Genomic DNA, 18,572 nt, shown 5'->3' with positions numbered 1-18,572 from the left:
TTATTAATGTGGAAATTGGAGGATAGAATTCCGGATGAGCAAATGTGTTCATGTGGCATTCATGAGTATCTATTTTTAGAGTAACATGTGGCTATTTCTGCCTCACGCAGGTCGCACTAAATTCTGTAGCAGCTGCCGTTTTGGATAATTAGGTGTGGTAACGCATGCCGTTATTGGTCTTGTTCATAGTTTGTTACATGGTTATGATGCTGATGATGTGTGTGGTCTGGTGGTTAAAATTGCTGGAGAGCTGCACTAGGTGCGTGACAAGCTGGGAACACCTCTCTTTGGGCGTATCCGTGTCGTCGAGCAAATGAATGTAGAAATGTACTCGTAGCGACTATGACAAGCCGACAAAACAAATAAATCACCAAGTAGTTGGCGAAACCGTACCGAACATTGAGCGCCATATCTCTAGCTGATCTGCAGTTCTCAATATCACCTAGTTATTAATGTGGAAATTGGAGGATGGAATTCCAGATGAGCAAATGTGTTCATGTGGCATTCATGAGTATCTGTTTTTAGAGTAGCAGTTGGCTATTTCGCTCCGCACAGGTCGCAGGCCGCACTAAATTCTGTAACAGTTGAACGAGAATGATGCACAGGTAAGAAATGCCACTTCGCGTCCTGGCACGTACATTGGTTGTTGAGAACCTGATTTGTTAGACTCATCCACCTGCCTTAATTTGATAATTATTGTTATCTCCTCAGGTGTGAGTGTGATGTTTAAAAAGTATCCGTGCTGTAAATCATTTTCATTGAGACTGATGGAGATGGATAGTTTAGAATATGCGAAAGATCATGATAGCTGCCTTGTGAAGTTCTTTTAGTTTAGTTGTTAATTATTTGACTGACAAATAATATGTGGTTAGATCTCGGGTAGATACTTCAGGTCTGCTTTTATTAAATTTATATTTTGTGTTGTAGTCCTGTTATATGCACTTGTGCAGACCAGTAGTAATTCTGGTAAAGTGGTTATCATCCGGGTCAGAAAGGTACTCTTTATTTAGTTAATAATACAAAGTAGACAACAAAAGTGATTTTAGAAAGCAACAACTCTAATACCTAATCTCCCTTAGTCTATCATTCTCCATCTGGTAGCTATATTATTATAAAATTGTAGGCATGAAGAAACTAACATGAACAGAAAAATATAAGGGTGAATGGGCCTAGTCAGCTACTGCATTTTCCTTTAACTCGAGGATCGAGGTTACATATCTGGAAATAAAACGCTTACTGAAACAAATTGAAATATATGAGAAAGGATGCCATTTATTATATCCATCGGTATTTTTTTCTGCTATGTACATTAACTTATAACCCTTACAATCACCTTTTGTCAGGTGCTACTTCTTGTAATGAAGAAGGATAAATAAATCATTCTTTCCTTCTCCTCCAGAGAAACCTATTTTTATTTCTTCTAGAAATATCTAAAACGGTTGACTATTCCGCTATGTATTTATTTATGAGGATGCTTTGCCTTTTGCGATGCTTGCAAGGTACTACCAGGACATTCTTTTATGAGATTTGTCATTTGTGTAAACACGGTTGATTTGGTAAGTAATAGCCTCTCCTCCGCTGAAATTCTTTGCCAACCTGTCACCTGGATCATTTTGGCTGATCCTCTCCTACCGCATTACTACTTTCTTGCTCTCCTTAGATCTGTCAAGCTAGCAGAAATTGTAACTCTTTCCGATCCAAAAGAGCGTGGATAACCATTTAATTTGTGCCCGCCAGCTTTTTTTTACATGCCTATAATGACATTAATATGCCCTTGTGTGAAACTTTGAGAGAGCTATGTGGGTTTACTTTGATTACTTGGATCCAGATTTGTGGATCCAAGAGCCACTATAAAAGCCATGTGGCTATTCATGAGCCACTAGCCCACTACAAAGATTGTGGAGCTATTTCGCCCCACACAGGTCGCACTAAATTCTGTAACAGTTGCCGTTTTCGATAAGTAGGTCAGATATAACGCATGCCGTTATTGGTCTTGGTCATAGTTTGTTAGATGGTTATAATGCTGATGATGTGTGCGGTCTGGTGGTTAAAATTGCTGGAGAGCTGCACTAGGTGCGTGTCCAGCTGGGGACGCCGCTCTTTGGGCGTATCTGTGTCGTCGAGCTGGACACACAAGCCGACAAAATAAGTAAATCGCCAAGTAGTTGGCGAAACCGTACCGGACATTGTGCGCCGTATCTCTAGCTGAGCTGTGGTTCACCTTATCACCTAGTTAATGTGAAATTGGAGGATAGGATTCTGGAGGAGCAAGTGTTCATGTGGCATTCATGGGTATCTATTTTTAGAGTAGCATGTGGTTATTTCGCCCCACACAGGTCGCAGGTCGCACTAAATTCTGTAACAGTCTAATGAGATTGATGCACAAGTAAGAAATGCCACGTGCATCTGGCACGTACATTGGTTGTTGACGACATGATTTGTTAGACTCAGTCACCTGCCTTATTTTGATGATTTTTATTGTTATCTCCTCTGGTGTGAATGAGATGGTTAAGAAGCATCTGCTTTGTAAATCGTTTTCATTGAGACTGTTTTGTGGATCCATGGATGGAGATAGATAGTTTAGAATTATGAGGGAGATCAAGATAGCTGCCATGTGAAGCTCTTTTAGTTTATAGTTGGTGTCAATTATTTGACTAACAAATAATAAGTGGTTAGATCTCAGATAGATACTTTAGGTCTGCTTTCAATTCGTATGCTATGCTGTACTCCTGTGAAATCTAGTAAGTTGTATGCACTTGTGCATACCAGTAGTAATTTTAGTATTTAGTTAATAATCTAAAGTAGACAAGCAAAGTGATTTTAGAAAGCAACAACTCTTATACCTAATCTCCCATAGTTAATTATTCTCCATCTGGTAGCTATATTATTATAGAATTGTAGGCATGAACAAATTAACATGGCACAGAAAAATATGGGGGGGATGAGTCTAGTCAGCTACTGGATTTCCTTTAACTTGAGGTTACATATCTTGGAACTAAAACGCTTGCTGAAACACATAGAAATATATGAGAAAGGACGCCATTTAGCATGTCAATTTGTATTCTTCTGCGATGTATATTAACTTATAACCCCCCCCCCCTTTGGCAGGTGCTACTTCTCTTAGTGAAGAAGGATAAATAAATCATTCTTTTCTTCTCCAGAGAAACCTAGTTTTATTTCTTCTAGAAATATCTGAAAACGGTTTACTATTACGCTAGGTATTTATATATGAGATGCTTTGCCTTTTGCGATGCTTGAGGTACTGCAAGGTATCTCCACTCGACAAGTACCAGAAATTGATTTGCAGGACATTCTTTTATGAGAATTGTGTAAACCAGTTTGATTTGGTAATTAGTAGCATCTCTTCCGCTGCAATTCTTTGCCAACCAGTCACCTGGATCATTTTGGCTGATACTCTCCAAATCCATCTCTGCTCCACTGATCCTCCCATTCCCCACCTACCCGTGTTACCACTTTCTCGCTCTCCTTAGATCTGTCAAGCTGGCAGGAATTGTAACTCATTCCGGTCCAAAAGAGCGTGGATAACCATAGCAAATTGGAAGGTCTTTAATTTATGCCTGTCAGCTTTTTTTTTTACATGCCTATAATGCCGTTAATATGCCCTTGTGTGAAACTTTCAGAGAGCTATGTAGGTTTATTTTGGTTACTTAGATCCAGATTTGTGGGTCTGTTCCACAACATAAATAGCTTTGTACAAGTATCTCTAACTCTAGATCATTAGATTATAGTTCATAAACAGATGCTGTGACTCCCAAGCACCATAAAACATCTTTTAGGAAGACTGGTAATAATATGTGAGGTACTTGCATTTAGTTTGTGCTGTCCATGCCCCAAAATTCTTACACTTCACTGTGTCCTTCAACCATTCCTCAGACTTTGTTGTGTAGATTGAATTATGTTTCTGCATATTGTTATTGTACGTACATTCATGTATTATTATGGTATCTAAAACTGTTATTCATGTGATGGAACAGCAGAAAAATCAACAGAAAATGGTAGCAGGAACCAACCAGTTGCATCAGTAGTCTCAGGCTCGACATCTACTAGTAATGCCGAGAGCAGTTCATCAGCATCTAAAGCTGGAGATGACATAAAGGTTTCCTCCAAGTTGCGCAAGTTTGCATTCAATGACCTAAAATGTGCCACACGGAACTTCAGACCCGAGAGTCTTCTTGGTGAAGGAGGTTTTGGGTGTGTGTTCAAAGGGTGGATTGAAGAAAATGGAACTGCACCTGTGAAACCTGGTACAGGTCTTACAGTTGCTGTCAAGACACTCAATCATGATGGTCTTCAAGGGCACAAAGAATGGGTGGTACGTGCTTTGTTACTACAAGCTATGTTTATTTTTATCATGGTGCCTATCCATTCTCATTACGACTCACACTAATTCTGCCCCATATTCTACTTTGTTTTGTTCTTTGCAGGCAGAAGTTGACTTTCTTGGTAATCTTCACCACCCCAATTTGGTCAGATTGATTGGATATTGTGTTGAAGATGACCAAAGATTGCTGGTATATGAATTTATGCCACGCGGAAGTTTGGATAATCATCTATTCAGAAGTATGTACTGAATCATTAAATTTTTCATAAATGTTTTTCCCTTCTGATTATCATATTAGAGGACACGTTCCAACTGTTTGCTCAGTGCTTTCTCAGTTGAAAAACAATAATTAGTAGAAATTTGAACCTTGGGTGGATTATGATTTATTTGTAGGGTCTCTTCCTCTCCCATGGTCCATTAGAATGAAGGTTGCTCTTGGGGCAGCACAGGGTCTTTCCTTCCTTCACGAAGAAGCAGAAAGACCAGTCATTTATCGCGATTTTAAAACATCTAATATACTGTTAGATGCGGTAAGTATTGAATCCATGAATCTTATTTTGCACTGTGGGTCATATGACCCATGTAGTCGCATACTGTTATTTCATATGTTTACATGTGCATTGTGCTCTTGCAGGAATACAATGCAAAGCTCTCAGATTTCGGGCTTGCTAAAGATGGCCCTGTAGGTGACAAAACTCATGTGTCTACTCGAGTAATGGGAACCTATGGGTATGCAGCTCCAGAGTATGTCATGACAGGTAAGTTCTTCAGCGGACATAACTTGCCAACTCTGAAAGAGTGAAAGATACTTACGAAAACAAGTTAGTTGTGGGGATTTAGAGTGCTTTGATAGGTTACGATGCATCATTTGATCTTTGTTATTGATATACTTTAAGATATAGAGATGCTGCTTGTTGGATGACATTGTGATGATAGTAGTAAATGTCGTGGATACGATCTGAGCAATTTCTCGGTATTATACAAAGCTTCGTATAGTAGCTTAGTATTATGTTGGGTTGCAATAAGTCCTTAATGTCCTTGTGTATACTCTTTTCCTGGCAAAAATACAATGTGCTACTAATCCTACCACAAATTAGCTATTTTGGTAACGTAGATCTTCATTGTCTGCATAGTAGAATGCTGTTTGGTTACCTTGTGCAGTTAAAGTTTTCATACCTTTCCCTCGTCTAGTTGTGCCACCTTTGTTGTGATGTTTACTTGATCTCATAATATTTGATGTTTGTTGATCTTGTAACATTTGTTGCATATTTTCCAACTTTTCAGGTCATTTGACATCAAAGAGTGATGTCTACAGCTTCGGTGTGGTGCTGCTTGAGATGATGTCAGGGCGCCGATCGATGGACAAGAACCGCCCAAACGGCGAGCACAACCTTGTTGAGTGGGCACGCCCACTGCTAGGAGAGAGGCAGCGCTTCTACAAGCTAGTTGACCCTCGCTTGGAGGGCAACTTCTCAGTCAAAGGTGCCCAGAAGGCGGCACAGTTAGCACGTGCATGTCTGAGCCGGGACCCCAAAGCCCGGCCACTGATGAGCCAGGTGGTCGAAGCTCTCAAGCCACTGCTCAACCTCAAGGACATGGCGAGCTCCTCCTACTTCTACCAAACGATGCAGGCCGAGAGGATGGCGCACTCGAGCAGCATGAACGGCAGGAGCAGCCATAGCCTCAAGGTGCACGGCTCGTTTGCGCGGGCGAACGGACAGCAGCCGATGAGGAGCATGTCCGATGGCCCTCGCGCTTCCCCGTTCCGCTACTCGCCGAAGCCAAACATGAAATAGGTGGCTCGGCTTGTCGTGAACCTGCATCTGTTCTTCCGATGGAACTTGGGTTGGGGTTAGGGGCGGGTAAACGTTGTTGTGCGACCTGAATTGATCTGTCTGTCTGTCGTGTAGATTTGACATGTGAAGAAGGATATAGGTGAAAAGGGAGATGTAGGTGAGGGGATTTAACCCTTGTGGATGCTTTGCGTTGAAGGATGCTGCTGGTAGACCATCTCTCTGTACATCTCTCTCCAGCGATGGGTAATCTCATCACAGAATAGTCTGTCTTATTTGAAGTTGCTCTCTGGGTAGGCATAGCCTAGCTGACTAGCTGCACACCGCATTTCCTTTCTTGGCTCTTCTTTGTGTAAAGATGTATCTTGCTACTGTAGGATGTAGCAAGCAAAGGCTCCTCACAAGTCACGATGACGCGTAGCGTTTATTTTAGCAATGGAAGGACTGTCCTCTTAGGGTGTGCGTTACGCCATGAACACCGCCGAGATTGGCTTGTATGACAAGGAGGCAATCAGGAACTATCACCTCCAATTGCAATGTCTAGATAGAAATGGTTAGCAACGAAACCGTCTCGAGACATGGTGGTGGTAGTTGGGGCGTACGTATCCTAGGCTCCTAGTAGCCACCAGTTTAGGCACCAGAAGATAAGAGAGAAGAATTCGTTTCGTGGAAACTGATTGGAACGTTCCTTCCTGACTGATAAAAAGCACAGTGCTTAAGATGGGTCCTCTCTTATCTGCAGTTTTTTTTTTTTTCGAATTGTTGGTCCTATCATTGCACAGCTCCATCGCTTTCTTTCTTATCAGCATGTCCAAAGTCCAAACAAGGAGAGGGAAAAGAGGAGCTTCTGAAGTGAATGTACTTATTTTAAAGGAAGGCTGAATATATATGCCAGTTGCTATTGACAAAGATGTTCAACTTTGTCCAGAGGAAATTGCGCGGCTGGTATCATTGCACATTTCCATCTTTCGATGGGCTAATCACCGAAAAATCAATGGGTTTTGTTGGGGCATTCCCCACTCGTACTGTTTGGTGCTTATACAAGTTACAAAGGAAGGTTAGATGACGAGCCTAATCCATGCGTTACCTCGAGCCAAAAGTGTGGGTCGAGCTTGAATCGAGTAAACTACTCACTGTCCAGCCTATCGATTATATGTTATTAGTAACTTCCTCTAGTTCGAAATACACACTAAAACATGTCTACATATATCAATTTTTCGTAGTTATTTTAGACCAGAGGGAGTATAAGATTTTCCTTACATTTTGCACATTGCCACTAAGATCTTATTTAGATCACGCTCGCCACCTTTGGTTATCACACACAAAAACTAAGCCAAAGCCGTCTTAAAAATTTAGAGTTCTATACACAAGTTTGGTACCACAACTTATACTAGATGTGCAGTTTAGTCCCACAACTTGAAAGACGTGCATCCGATGCCTAAACATGCTTTGCGGTGGCAGCCTAGTCAATTTAGTCCGAATCATGTCATGGGGGGCGTTGTCTCGACGTTAATTTTGCAATTTAAACCACGGGAGTCAAAGAAATTCCTTGTTCGGGTCCTTCCACGTGTCAAACAACTAGGATTTACGGAAGAGAACACTGATTCCACTATTTCCCTTTCTTTCTTACATGGCCGCTTCAGAACAGAACACAGACGGAGAGGAACCACCTCAAGCACTCCGCGACGACGGTGAGCTTGTTTATGCCGTCGTTTCTGTGCATATGCCACAGGAGATGCACTACCATGAGCACCACGAAGACACGCCAGAGTACACGGTACAGCAATTTGTTCCTCTCCCTTCCTTGGTTTGTCGTGGAGTTCGGTAGGGCTCATGTGGGCATATGATCAGGAGTGATTTAGCTAATTATAGTGGTGAAACTTGTTGGGAACTAGTGTAAATGGCACTGCTACGTCGTTTATTCGTAGAAATACTGCAGATGATGCCCAATTTATTCAATCTTTTTTGCTCGATTCATGGCGTATCCTCCGCGGCGGCGAAATCTGATGTGTTTTTGTTCAATTTAGGCATTGTAATATTGTCAAGAAATAACATTTAGTGTAATTGTGTGTTGGTGAATAAGGTGTGCATCAATGCAAGCCATGATTTTGCAGTTGGTCGCAAAGTCTGAATTTTTCCTAAGTGGTGTGTGAATATGTGCTTAATTTGTTGTCTAACATGTGCTCAATCGTTGAAAATTGTATGTTACAATGTTCAATGCAGAGAAAATTGTGATATGTTCTCAGTTGAAGTAGTGCACAATGAAGTTTTCTGTGGTTTAGGAGGTAACATGGCATATGTTAGTGCATTAACTGCATGTTTTCATAATTGTAGTGCTGACACTTGGTCTATTATGTGGATTGATAGAATATCGAGTATTCCCACAGAGATGAGAGACTTCATGTGTATTGGTGTTTGCTAGGAAAGGACACTTGTAGAAATGATCAAAGCTGGCAAGACACAGAAAACACTTGTCTTGTTTGTAGATCACACAAAAAATTTGAGACAATGGAATCATGAGTGGTCCTCACTTGCCCTCTATAATCAGTCCTACCGAAATTCTAAGAGTAGTGATGAAGCTGAAGCTTCTACTAGTTCATATGCTGCTCTAGCAGTAGAGAAGGATTGTGTCTCAGGGAATGTACATTCAGATGGCAGTGATAGTGAATGTGAGTTCTATGACAGTGATTTCAATGTTGAAGATCGATAGTGATGATGATTTATTTGCTGGTAATGTTGATAAATCTGTCAATCTGTCAATGAACACAGTGAGAAGGAATTTTGTGTGGAACTTGAGATGATGATGCCCTTGAGGAGGAGGATCTAAATCTGAGATAAAAAAAACATACGGAAGTTGAAGAGTGAGTTCAAGGCATTCAATATAGAAGTTGACATGAAAAAACCTTCTTTCAAAAATGGGATGGTGTTCAGTGGTGTTGAGGAAGTGAGGAAAGCATTATACAGTGTCAAGAATAGAGTACAAATAAAAAAAAGATAAAGAATGACGGATGAAGGTAACAAGCCATTTGTGCTCTTGGCTGCTCAAAGCATCAAAGAATAGAAGGAAAAGGTGGCTTTGTTATCAATGGATCTGAAAGCACTCACACATGTGAGGGGAACATGCCAATTAAATCCATGACTTTATTTTGCAAAAAAATCCACCACTTCCAAAATTCTGGCATAGAAGTTCATGCAGGAATTCAGAGGCAGCTTGAAATTAGGTGTGTAGATTTTTTCTTTAAAGATTCTAAGGGAATTCAAAATGTGCCCCAAAAGATTTAAGTTGGGCACATCGAGGAAAGTTGCATTGCTACATATACATGATGATGAGGAAGGACAGTTCATACAACTAATGGATTATGGGCAAGAGCTTAGAAGGAGCAATCATGGTTCTAAGTTCTTCCCGACAACCAAATAGTAAATGATCCAAATAGTGCAAAACATAAGGAGTATCTACCCATTGTTTACTGGATCGAGTTATGATGCTTGCAAAAGGATTTCCTTGATAGATGAAGGCCTTTCATATGTTTAGATGGTTTCCATATCAAAACCAGCTACAAAGGATAGCTATTGACACTAGTAGGAATAGACCCAAATGATTGCAGTTATCCCATTGCATTTGACTTAGGTTGAAGTTGAATGTACAAGCTGTCGAGCATGGTTTCTCAAGAATCTAAAAGATGATGTGAACACCACCAACACATCTCACTAGACAATTGTGAGTGACAAACACTACATTTGCTTTTTTTTCTCTCTATTGTTAGCAGACATGGAAAATATTATACCAGTTTTTGAACATATTTTTTTGTGCATTACAAATAGAGGGAAAACTAGTGAAGATAGAACAACAAATTCAGAGGTGTGCAAACAAATCGATAGATACATGTGGAGCAACATCGGGTCTTGTAATTGTCATCGTCGCTGCCATCGCCATTGGATAGAACACCTCACCTATCACCGTCTAGACCTCATCGTCCGCCCATCTGCTACCACCACCGCCAACGGTGCTACCTGCGAGGTCAGATTGGAACAACCCCGTGCTTCGAATCGATCCCATATGAATACCTATGTGCTCCTCCTTCCCCAAATCTCTCTGCCTTCCGCTTCACACCCTCGATCATCATTTTCGCCGCCGAAAGAGCTAGCTCTTAGGGTTCCGAATTGGGGATTCCTCCATGTTTCTTCTTTTAACCTGATAAAGGACCTCCTCTGTAAATATTAAATGTGCAGGGGTTTTCCACAAGAGTTACACGCAGCGGCGCTTTAGTCACCATGGTGTCACATGTGTCGGTAGCACACCCACTCAGGACCTAGACCAATCCTTAGGTATCCGGATGCTCGTTTTACAAGTTGTCTTACTAAATTACACATCAAGTGTAAGTTACGGTAACAAAAGTGTATTATAGGACTTATGGTTGAACTGTGTTGGAAGTCCCAAAACCAGAAGGAAGTGCTATAGCGGTCTTAACGTTCTTTCCTCGTTTTCTTACCCTCTCGGACCCATCTGTGATGGCACCTAACAAAACTATTTCTTGGTGGTTCATTGCGTTTTCTTCACAGAATAAACCACAAAATTTTCCAAAAAATTCACGAAACAGATAGATCTACAGTAGTAATATCTCGTGCACACATGCCAGAAGTTTTTTTTTTGAAACAACATTCCAGAAGTTAAAATATCTCCAAGCCAGATAATAAATAGATAAGCCCTTGATCAGTTTCAACTTTCAACAAGTAGTTAAGATCACAAGATCGGCACAGCAAGATCTGGACCGTCCATCCCGCTAGGCTTTCCACAGCCACGGAAGGCAGTTTGGGTACCAGAACCCTCCCCGCCGCTGCCGCGCATATATATACCGCTGCCTCAATCCCCCGCGAGGGTTCCGAGGAGAAGCGCAAAAACCCCAAAGCCAGCACCGATTTCTTGCGGAGAAATCATCCTTCGGCCGACTGGTTCGCTCGCGAAGATCCAGGGTAACCCGATCTCATCCTCCTCCTTCCCATTCTGGCAGGAATCTCTTCTTGTTCGTCCGGGAGACCAGATGGATGCGTTCTCTTTTGCTGTTTCTTTTCGCTCTTCAGATTAGTTGGGATGGACGCGTTCGTGTGAGGAGGAATGCTGATTTGTGCGCTGCTTAGGTTTCTTGGATGGGATTTTTCGGTGGATGTTTCTGTTTCCTGTTCTGCTAGATGCGAAATTTCCCCTTTTTAGGTCCCCGTCCGTACCTGCAATTTTCTTCTTCCCGTACTGGCGGTACTGCAATTTGTTGTTTTTCCTGTACAAGGTAGTTGTGCTGCTTCAGATAGAAGAGGATCTTCGAAATTCCAGATGGGTTTAGTCAGTTGCGCAGTTTCCCCACTTGAAGTTGTCGTTTTTTCATCCTACATATGTGTTCCTGTGGGTTGTGTAAGCGAGAGCGTGATTTGTTACCTATCGGCTATCATGCTTTCTTGGTCACTTCTTGGGTTGATGGTAGTTTCTAGGTGCTTGAAAATTACGAGCGTTCATGTAGATTGTAAAATTTTGGGGGTTTATTTGTATCAATTGTTATATAAGCTATTTGTTGTCAGACCCTTTGGTGCTTAACCCCCCTAAACCGTGTCAAGACTGTGGTGGTTGTTTTGTTTGTCATGTACCTGTATCTATGCATAGTTTAGATATCTTATTCAAGCTACCTCTTTGTTTAGATATCTTAGCTCCCAAGGATTCCAGCCAGTTGGCTGTCCGTACCTCTGATTTAAGTCACTCACTTTGTTTCAACATTCACCAATCTGCATAGTTTTTTTTTTTTTGGCGAAGTAAAATTCTGGCAAAGCATACTTCATAGTTCCATTTGCCAAATAATAGTATTCAGTGTTTTGTTGTGTCTCTCATGTTTGCTGATTTTGAAAGCATTATGCTGCATCATGGATTTTTAGAGGCTTCAGAGATTATAATTGTGCATGAACCTGGTTTCTGTTACTTTCTCCTCTCTTGAAGTAGGATAATATCTAAATGTTGCTTACTAGTAATGGTTTACATCTGGAATGCGTGAGCCACTGTGTGTACATGTTTAACACATCAAATATTTGTAGTCATATTGGTGATTTTATCCTATTTGGTGATAACTGATGCATTTATTGATGTGGATGCTTTAACTTACTGTGTTATGCCATATTTTTTTTTACATTATGATCTTAATTTGACAAGTAATAATTGGCATCTCATCGCAAAAACGGAAAAGGAACTAAACCAGCTACCAAAATTTGGTGTATGCAATATGCCTTGTGAATGTTAGGTGGTTCAGTTATTGTGAATGGTAGATGGTTCAGATACTTGGTACTTGGTAGGTTATCTACCATGTATTTGGTCTGCTGCTCGCTGCTATATCTGATATCAGCTAAAAGTTAGGTTATCCTTGGATGATGAACAAATAATCTTGCCTTTGTAGTCTGTGCTGTTGACATTTATGCTTCTCTTAACCCAATTTCTGATGGCTATCTTTTCCTTTGTGCAGCTAAATCATGGGTGGCGTTTTGGGTTTAGTTCAGGTTGATCAGTCAACTGTAGCCATCAAAGAAACATTTGGGAAATTCAATGCGGTCCTGGAGCCTGGTTGCCACTTCTTGCCTTGGTGCATAGGAGATCGGATTGTTGGTTACCTCTCACTGCGTGTGAAACAGCTTGATGTCCGCTGTGAAACTAAGACAAAGGTTTTCTTCTATACTTATTTAACAACTTGCTGAAGCAATTTAACTAAAGAAGAGCATTTCTGCAAAGATTCAATATATGTTCCCAACAGGGGGTTTCTCTGTTCATCACAGCATTTTCGCTAACATTCTTTGGTTAATACTTTCCTGCTATTTTCAATTCTGATGGCTCGATTTATATGAATTCAGGATAATGTCTTTGTAACTGTTGTTGCTTCTGTCCAATACCGTGCTCTTGTTGATAAGGCACCTGACGCCTTCTACAAACTAAGCAACACAAAGCAACAAATTCAGTCCTATGTCTTTGATGGTAAATAAATTTCCTGTCTTATGTTTTGACTACATCCTATCTTTGGGTCCAGTTTTAGCCTTATGCTAGTTCTCATAGAGCTATGTGTCATGTTTCAGTCATTAGAGCCACTGTCCCAAAGCTAGAGCTGGATGATGCATTTGTGCAAAAGGATGACATTGCAAAGGCTGTTGAAGAGGAGCTTGAAAAGGTTTGTGTCCGCTGTTTGTTGTTGTAGAGCAGAGAATATCTTGCCTGACCTGATTTGCTAATGTTGTAGGCAATGTCTATGTATGGGTATGAGATCGTGCAAACTCTGATAGTTGATATTGAACCTGATGTGCATGTCAAGAGAGCGATGAATGAGATCAATGCAGGTAAGCGATAATGATCAGTTGCTTTCAGTACATATGCATCAGATTAATGCTACTCCCTCCGATCCATAATAACTGTTGAGGCTTTAGTTCAATTTAGTCCAAAATTGAACTCAAGCCCTGAGAATTATTATGGATCAGAGGGAGTATAGGATATGATTTTATTCTCTACTAGAGTACATGATCATAATTATCGTTTTGCTTTCAGTACATGTGCATCAGAATGATACTAGATAATATATTATGATTTTATTCCCCACCAGGATATATGCTCAGTTTTGTATTGATATCTTCTTTTATTTTGTGAAACAGCTGCTAGGATGAGGTCGGCAGCCAATGACAAAGCTGAAGCAGAGAAGATTCTTCAGATCAAGAGAGCTGAAGGAGAAGCTGAGTCCAAGTACCTTGCTGGTGTGGGTATTGCAAGGCAGCGTCAGGCCATAGTGGACGGGCTGAGGGACAGCGTCCTCGCCTTCTCAGAGAATGTCCCTGGTACCACTGCAAAGGACATCATGGACATGGTTCTGGTGACCCAGTACTTCGACACCATGAAGGAGATTGGGGCCTCATCCAAGTCCTCTTCAGTGTTCATCCCCCATGGTCCTGGAGCCGTCAAGGATGTCGCGTCGCAGATCAGAGATGGTCTCCTGCAGGCCAACACTATCTAAGAGGACCTTCGAAAAGGATTGCCTTCCGTTTTTCAAGAGTTTTGAAGTTCTTCCATCAATATCCTAGTAGAAGTATAGTATTCGAACAATGTTAGGTAACTTCGTTAGTGATTTATCTAAGTGCATGAACTACTGCTTCAAGCTGTGAATTTCACACGGTGTTATTAGTTATTACCCAGACCGACGAACAACTGGTAAAGACTAGCATGGAGTGGGTGTAGGAAAGTTTAGGCAGAATATTACCTTGAATGGTACTTTGTTGCAAGTGATACTTGATGGCCAGTCTTTAATGTCGTCTGGTGATATTCTTCTATAATCTGTGCTATGCTATCTCGACCAGGTTGAGCTTAATTGCCTTTGAGAAGTTTGTTGCTGTGCACAACCTCGGGTGCAGACAAGTCTTACTGAGAGCCTTCTGACTGTTATCGCAATAGGTTATCAGAATGATATGCATGTTGCTGATTGTCCAGTTAGGCTGCAATTCATTTTTCTGAACAGAAATATTTACTAGCACCATAAGGTAAGGTGTGGAGCACCCAGTGTTGACACCAACTCAATGCAATGCATATAACTGTACAAGTGCACAACCGTGCTCACTCATCATGTATGAGTATACTGTTTATTAGACATGTACTTGCATGATGTATTAGTCTTTGCAGGTAGAAATGACAGTTGCTGCTATTCAGTATGCTTGTGACAATGCTCATCTACAATGTAACTCCGGTGCTCTGCTCTGTCTGCTGAGCGCATGAAAGGAAGCCAGCAAGTTCAAGGACACCAGGTTTGCAGGCTTCGGATGGAGCAAGTCGGGCACGGCGACTGCGGCCATGACTTGAAGTTGAGACCCTGCAGGTTCCAGGCCTCCAGGTACTCCTTTCTCCACTCATCCCGTAGCTCCGCAGAGTCGCTGAACCATTGCCTGGTGAGCACAATTCAGGTCACACGTTAGGGCTGGCCACTGAAAAAAAGACCTCTGCAAAGAAGAGAGGGGCTAGAAGATTGAGTGTGGTATGAACGTCTTCCACTGGGGAGAAAAACATCGCATGATGTTAAGGTTCTGCAATCATTCAACTACCATGCAAACTCTAGCACAGGTGCATGTACTGACCGATACACAGCTACCAAACCAACACGAAAGTGTGTCTGTTACAGTCTTACAGAAGCCCTCCGTCCCCCCAGGTATCAGGAAGTTCAGATGGACACAGGCACACAGCAGTCATTCTGTCGAACACCGCGCGTGCAAGACAAGAAAGAGGGGGACGTTACCTGCAGACGAGGGAGCAGCTGAGGAGGTCGACGCAGTCCAGCTGCGAGAAGACCCGCGCGATCACGTGCTCTGGCACGCGCAGCGCGGCCGCCGGGACCTCCCCTTCGTCCTCCGGCGGCGCCATGGCCGGCCCGTCCCAAGAAAGTCCAGTTCTTGGATTGGCTTCAGAAACCTTGGAACCTCTCTCCGGCTCTCGGCTTCCGATCAGCTCCGCTATTTGCAGCTGCCGATCGTGGTTTCTTTAGCCTCCACGACGGGAGATGAGGTGGTTTGTGGCTGTGGACAAAACCGATGCCATGCTAGCGACATCGCGTGCATAAATTAAGCTGTGCTTATGCAGGCTCATTGCTCGGCTAAGCGCGAAAGTGACGCGCAAATTGACGTGCAGCCGTGCAGGATTGGGGAAACGACGAAGAACGGCTTCATCCTTCGGCTGTTCCTCTCGAGGAATTTAATGAGCCAAACCGGATTAGCTCTTGGCTAACGTCAATTCAAGCGTGTGATGTCTGTTGACGGCTTCATCCTTCGGCTGTTCCTCTCGAGGAATATAGTACCCCGACGATCCATAATACAGTAAGTGTTATGGTTTTAGTTCATTCTTAGTTAAATTTGAAATAAAATCACGACAGTTAGGGCATGTTCGGTTCAAAAAATTTGCATATCAAACTTGTAGAATTATAATTTCTGTAAAAAAATTTACTACTCCATCAGTTTCAAAATAAGTGTCACGGTTTTGTCTAGATACAATTGCGACACTTATTTTGGAACAGATGTAGTACTCCGTATGATAATTGTTTGATCTGTAGAATTGAATTTGATTTGTAGGAATTTTATCTAAGCAATCTTTTGCACTAGGAAATCTAGCATTCACTCAAACCTCATTTTGATTATTTTGTCTGTCGGTGAAATCAAACAAAATTTGGTTCATATGAATGTCCGTAGGATTTTAATGGCCATGCTATTGCAATTTGGTCCTATGTTTTTCCAATCATGCAAATTAAATATGCCCTAAATTATGGATCGTACAAAAGTACTAGCACGACGAAAAGCTCATATTTGGATAATCAAACTACACTCTTTGTTTTGAAATGGAATGAGTAGTCTGGCAAATTTAGGCCCGTGCAAACTGTTACAACCGCTCTCTTTGATGCGTTCTTCGTTGAAAACCTACAAGTGTCTTCTTTTTGCAACCTGTTAGTGTACACATTTGAAGGAAAAAAGAAAGATGACGGCATTGATCTTTGTTAAATCAATCCAGCATTCTTTGCAAGAAGTCAGAACCATCCAACTAGCTACATAAGATTGGCAACAACGGAAATAGCATTTAGGAGATGCTCGTATACATGCTGACCCAATCATGTACCTATTAACCAATTTAAAAAGTCCACCAAAACAATTTGTTTGAACCACATGACTGGAGAAGAATAAACCATTTTGATTCTTTCTGCATATTGGAGGACTCCACGTTACGAGTGGATATTTTATCAAACGGAAATACTAAAGTCCGCCAGAGATGCCTCCATCGACACCCCACACCCTACTACCCACTCTGACTCGCTCCAAGGAGCACTGCCGTCGAATTCGAGCCGGAATCAAGATGCCATGTCATCGCGGACACCTCCAACCAGCGACCTCCTCCAAGTCGCTCCATCGATGACAAGTCGTCTCGCAGCCTGGCGGCCAACCCATCACAGATGTTGCACGACCTAGGGTTACCGCCCCCGGCCTCCGCTGTGGGATCTATCGTCACTGAGTCTAGCTTATCTGAGCCATATGAGGAGACGGAGAAGGCTGAGCCGGTAGGAGTGCAAGATCCCACCGTCGTTGGAGCACCGAAACTAGAAGGAGAGGTTTCCTTCATTTCACATCCTAAGGCCGCATCAATGGTGTTTGGCACAATTCCTACAAGGTATTGTTCGCCTTTTTTTCTTAACCCGAACCGCGCAAATGGAGTATCTATATGCCGGTGTGTTTATGCAAATTCATTTGAAACTCGTAATCACGTGAAGAAGGTCAAAAGAGAGAGGTCAAATGGACCCAAGGACGACGACAATGCATTGAACTTCGGATGAAAGATCAAATTCTTCTTCAGGATGCATTGTACATGAAAAGTGGAAAGCAACCATTCAATTAATTTTGGCAAAAAATTCATGAGCGTTTTAACAACGTCCAACACAAGTGGAGAAGAGAGATCACTAGCATTACTTTGCAATAGGTGGCACATTCTTATTATTCGCTCCAATGCTAGGTAGGTTTGATCAAATGAAGAAGCTATATCTATGTTCTATGCAATATGAGACTATGCAACCAATTTGTATGACTATGCTATGCACAAAAAAGGGAGTTAAGTTTAGAGGATCGGTTAGGAATTGCTTTTGTTTAGAGTAACAAATAAAATATACTCCTATAGAGGATATTTAGCCGGATAGGGGCCTAAATTATAAGAGATCGGTTAGATATGGCCTCACAAGAATGATTAGATTGCTTCACGAGTACTAGCAACCTTTATTACATCTCTACCCTTAGAAGTAGTAAAATTAAGTATTTGTTAAGAGTCTTTCTAGGGTACTTTTTAGAGTAAAGATCCAAAAACATTTCTGATCTAATTCATATAAATGAAGCAATTACAAGGACGAGAGAGCAGCCATCATGGTTACAAATAAAGACAACCATCAACCACAAGAGACACCTAACAAACTCCAATTGCCGTATAGCTTCTGGCTGGCCGTAACTTAAGCCTACCCTAGAGTTGGGACAAAGACATCATCGATAGTACATTAGCCGGGCCACACCCAAGCTTGTCACACGCTGCCCCGAGGTTACACTCCTGGAGAGCCTAGATGGAGATACCAAGCTAACCATCTTGCACACCAAGTAACACAAAGGGCCAATCCGCATTCACCTACAACACATAAAATTGTTGCCTCAAGAACACCACTAGAACAAGATTACTCGGATAGTCCGAACCGCCACTGCTCATGCATGTAGGGGCGTCCGACATGACCAAACTCTTGGTACGCTGACTCATATAGATTCGGGTGCAGATCCATGAATCCATGCGGTCACATCACAAGTCTGGCATCGATATTGTTGATAAGGCATATACAAAAATGGTACACATCAAACAAAGATTTTTGAGTTCCCCTCCACCT

The 18,572-nt window shown here is 41.8% G+C and overlaps 3 protein-coding genes across 3 annotated transcripts; 2 read left to right on the top strand and 1 right to left on the bottom strand.

The window, feature by feature from the left end:
* Window positions 1-3,250: 3,250 nt before the first annotated feature.
* On the top strand, window positions 3,251-6,138 carry LOC124656769 (serine/threonine-protein kinase PBL34-like). The gene is made up of 6 exons (XM_047195454.1): window positions 3,251-3,269; window positions 3,996-4,333; window positions 4,446-4,581; window positions 4,736-4,872; window positions 4,977-5,100; window positions 5,627-6,138. The coding sequence occupies exons 1-6, from the start codon at window positions 3,251-3,253 to the stop codon at window positions 6,136-6,138; spliced, it is 1,266 nt and encodes a 421-aa protein (XP_047051410.1).
* A 4,871-nt stretch (window positions 6,139-11,009) lies between these two features.
* Window positions 11,010-14,504, top strand: LOC124655398 (hypersensitive-induced response protein-like protein 2). The gene is made up of 6 exons (XM_047194300.1): window positions 11,010-11,106; window positions 12,630-12,825; window positions 13,012-13,132; window positions 13,231-13,322; window positions 13,392-13,488; window positions 13,798-14,504. Exons 2-6 carry the CDS (start codon window positions 12,637-12,639, stop codon window positions 14,151-14,153), a joined length of 855 nt encoding a protein of 284 aa, XP_047050256.1. The 5' UTR covers window positions 11,010-11,106; window positions 12,630-12,636; the 3' UTR covers window positions 14,154-14,504.
* Window positions 14,505-14,693: 189 nt separating this feature from the next.
* Window positions 14,694-15,690, bottom strand: LOC124655399. Its single transcript, XM_047194301.1, has 2 exons — window positions 15,420-15,690; window positions 14,694-15,072 (listed from the first exon to the last, which is right to left on the bottom strand). Exons 1-2 carry the CDS (start codon window positions 15,542-15,544, stop codon window positions 14,922-14,924), a joined length of 276 nt encoding a protein of 91 aa, XP_047050257.1. The 5' UTR covers window positions 15,545-15,690; the 3' UTR covers window positions 14,694-14,921.
* Between the last annotated feature and the right edge of the window lie 2,882 nt (window positions 15,691-18,572).

Source organism: Lolium rigidum, chromosome 5, assembly GCF_022539505.1.
Source record: "Lolium rigidum isolate FL_2022 chromosome 5, APGP_CSIRO_Lrig_0.1, whole genome shotgun sequence".
Lineage (NCBI taxonomy): Eukaryota > Viridiplantae > Streptophyta > Magnoliopsida > Poales > Poaceae > Lolium > Lolium rigidum.
This window is presented reverse-complemented; position numbering and strand designations above follow the sequence as displayed.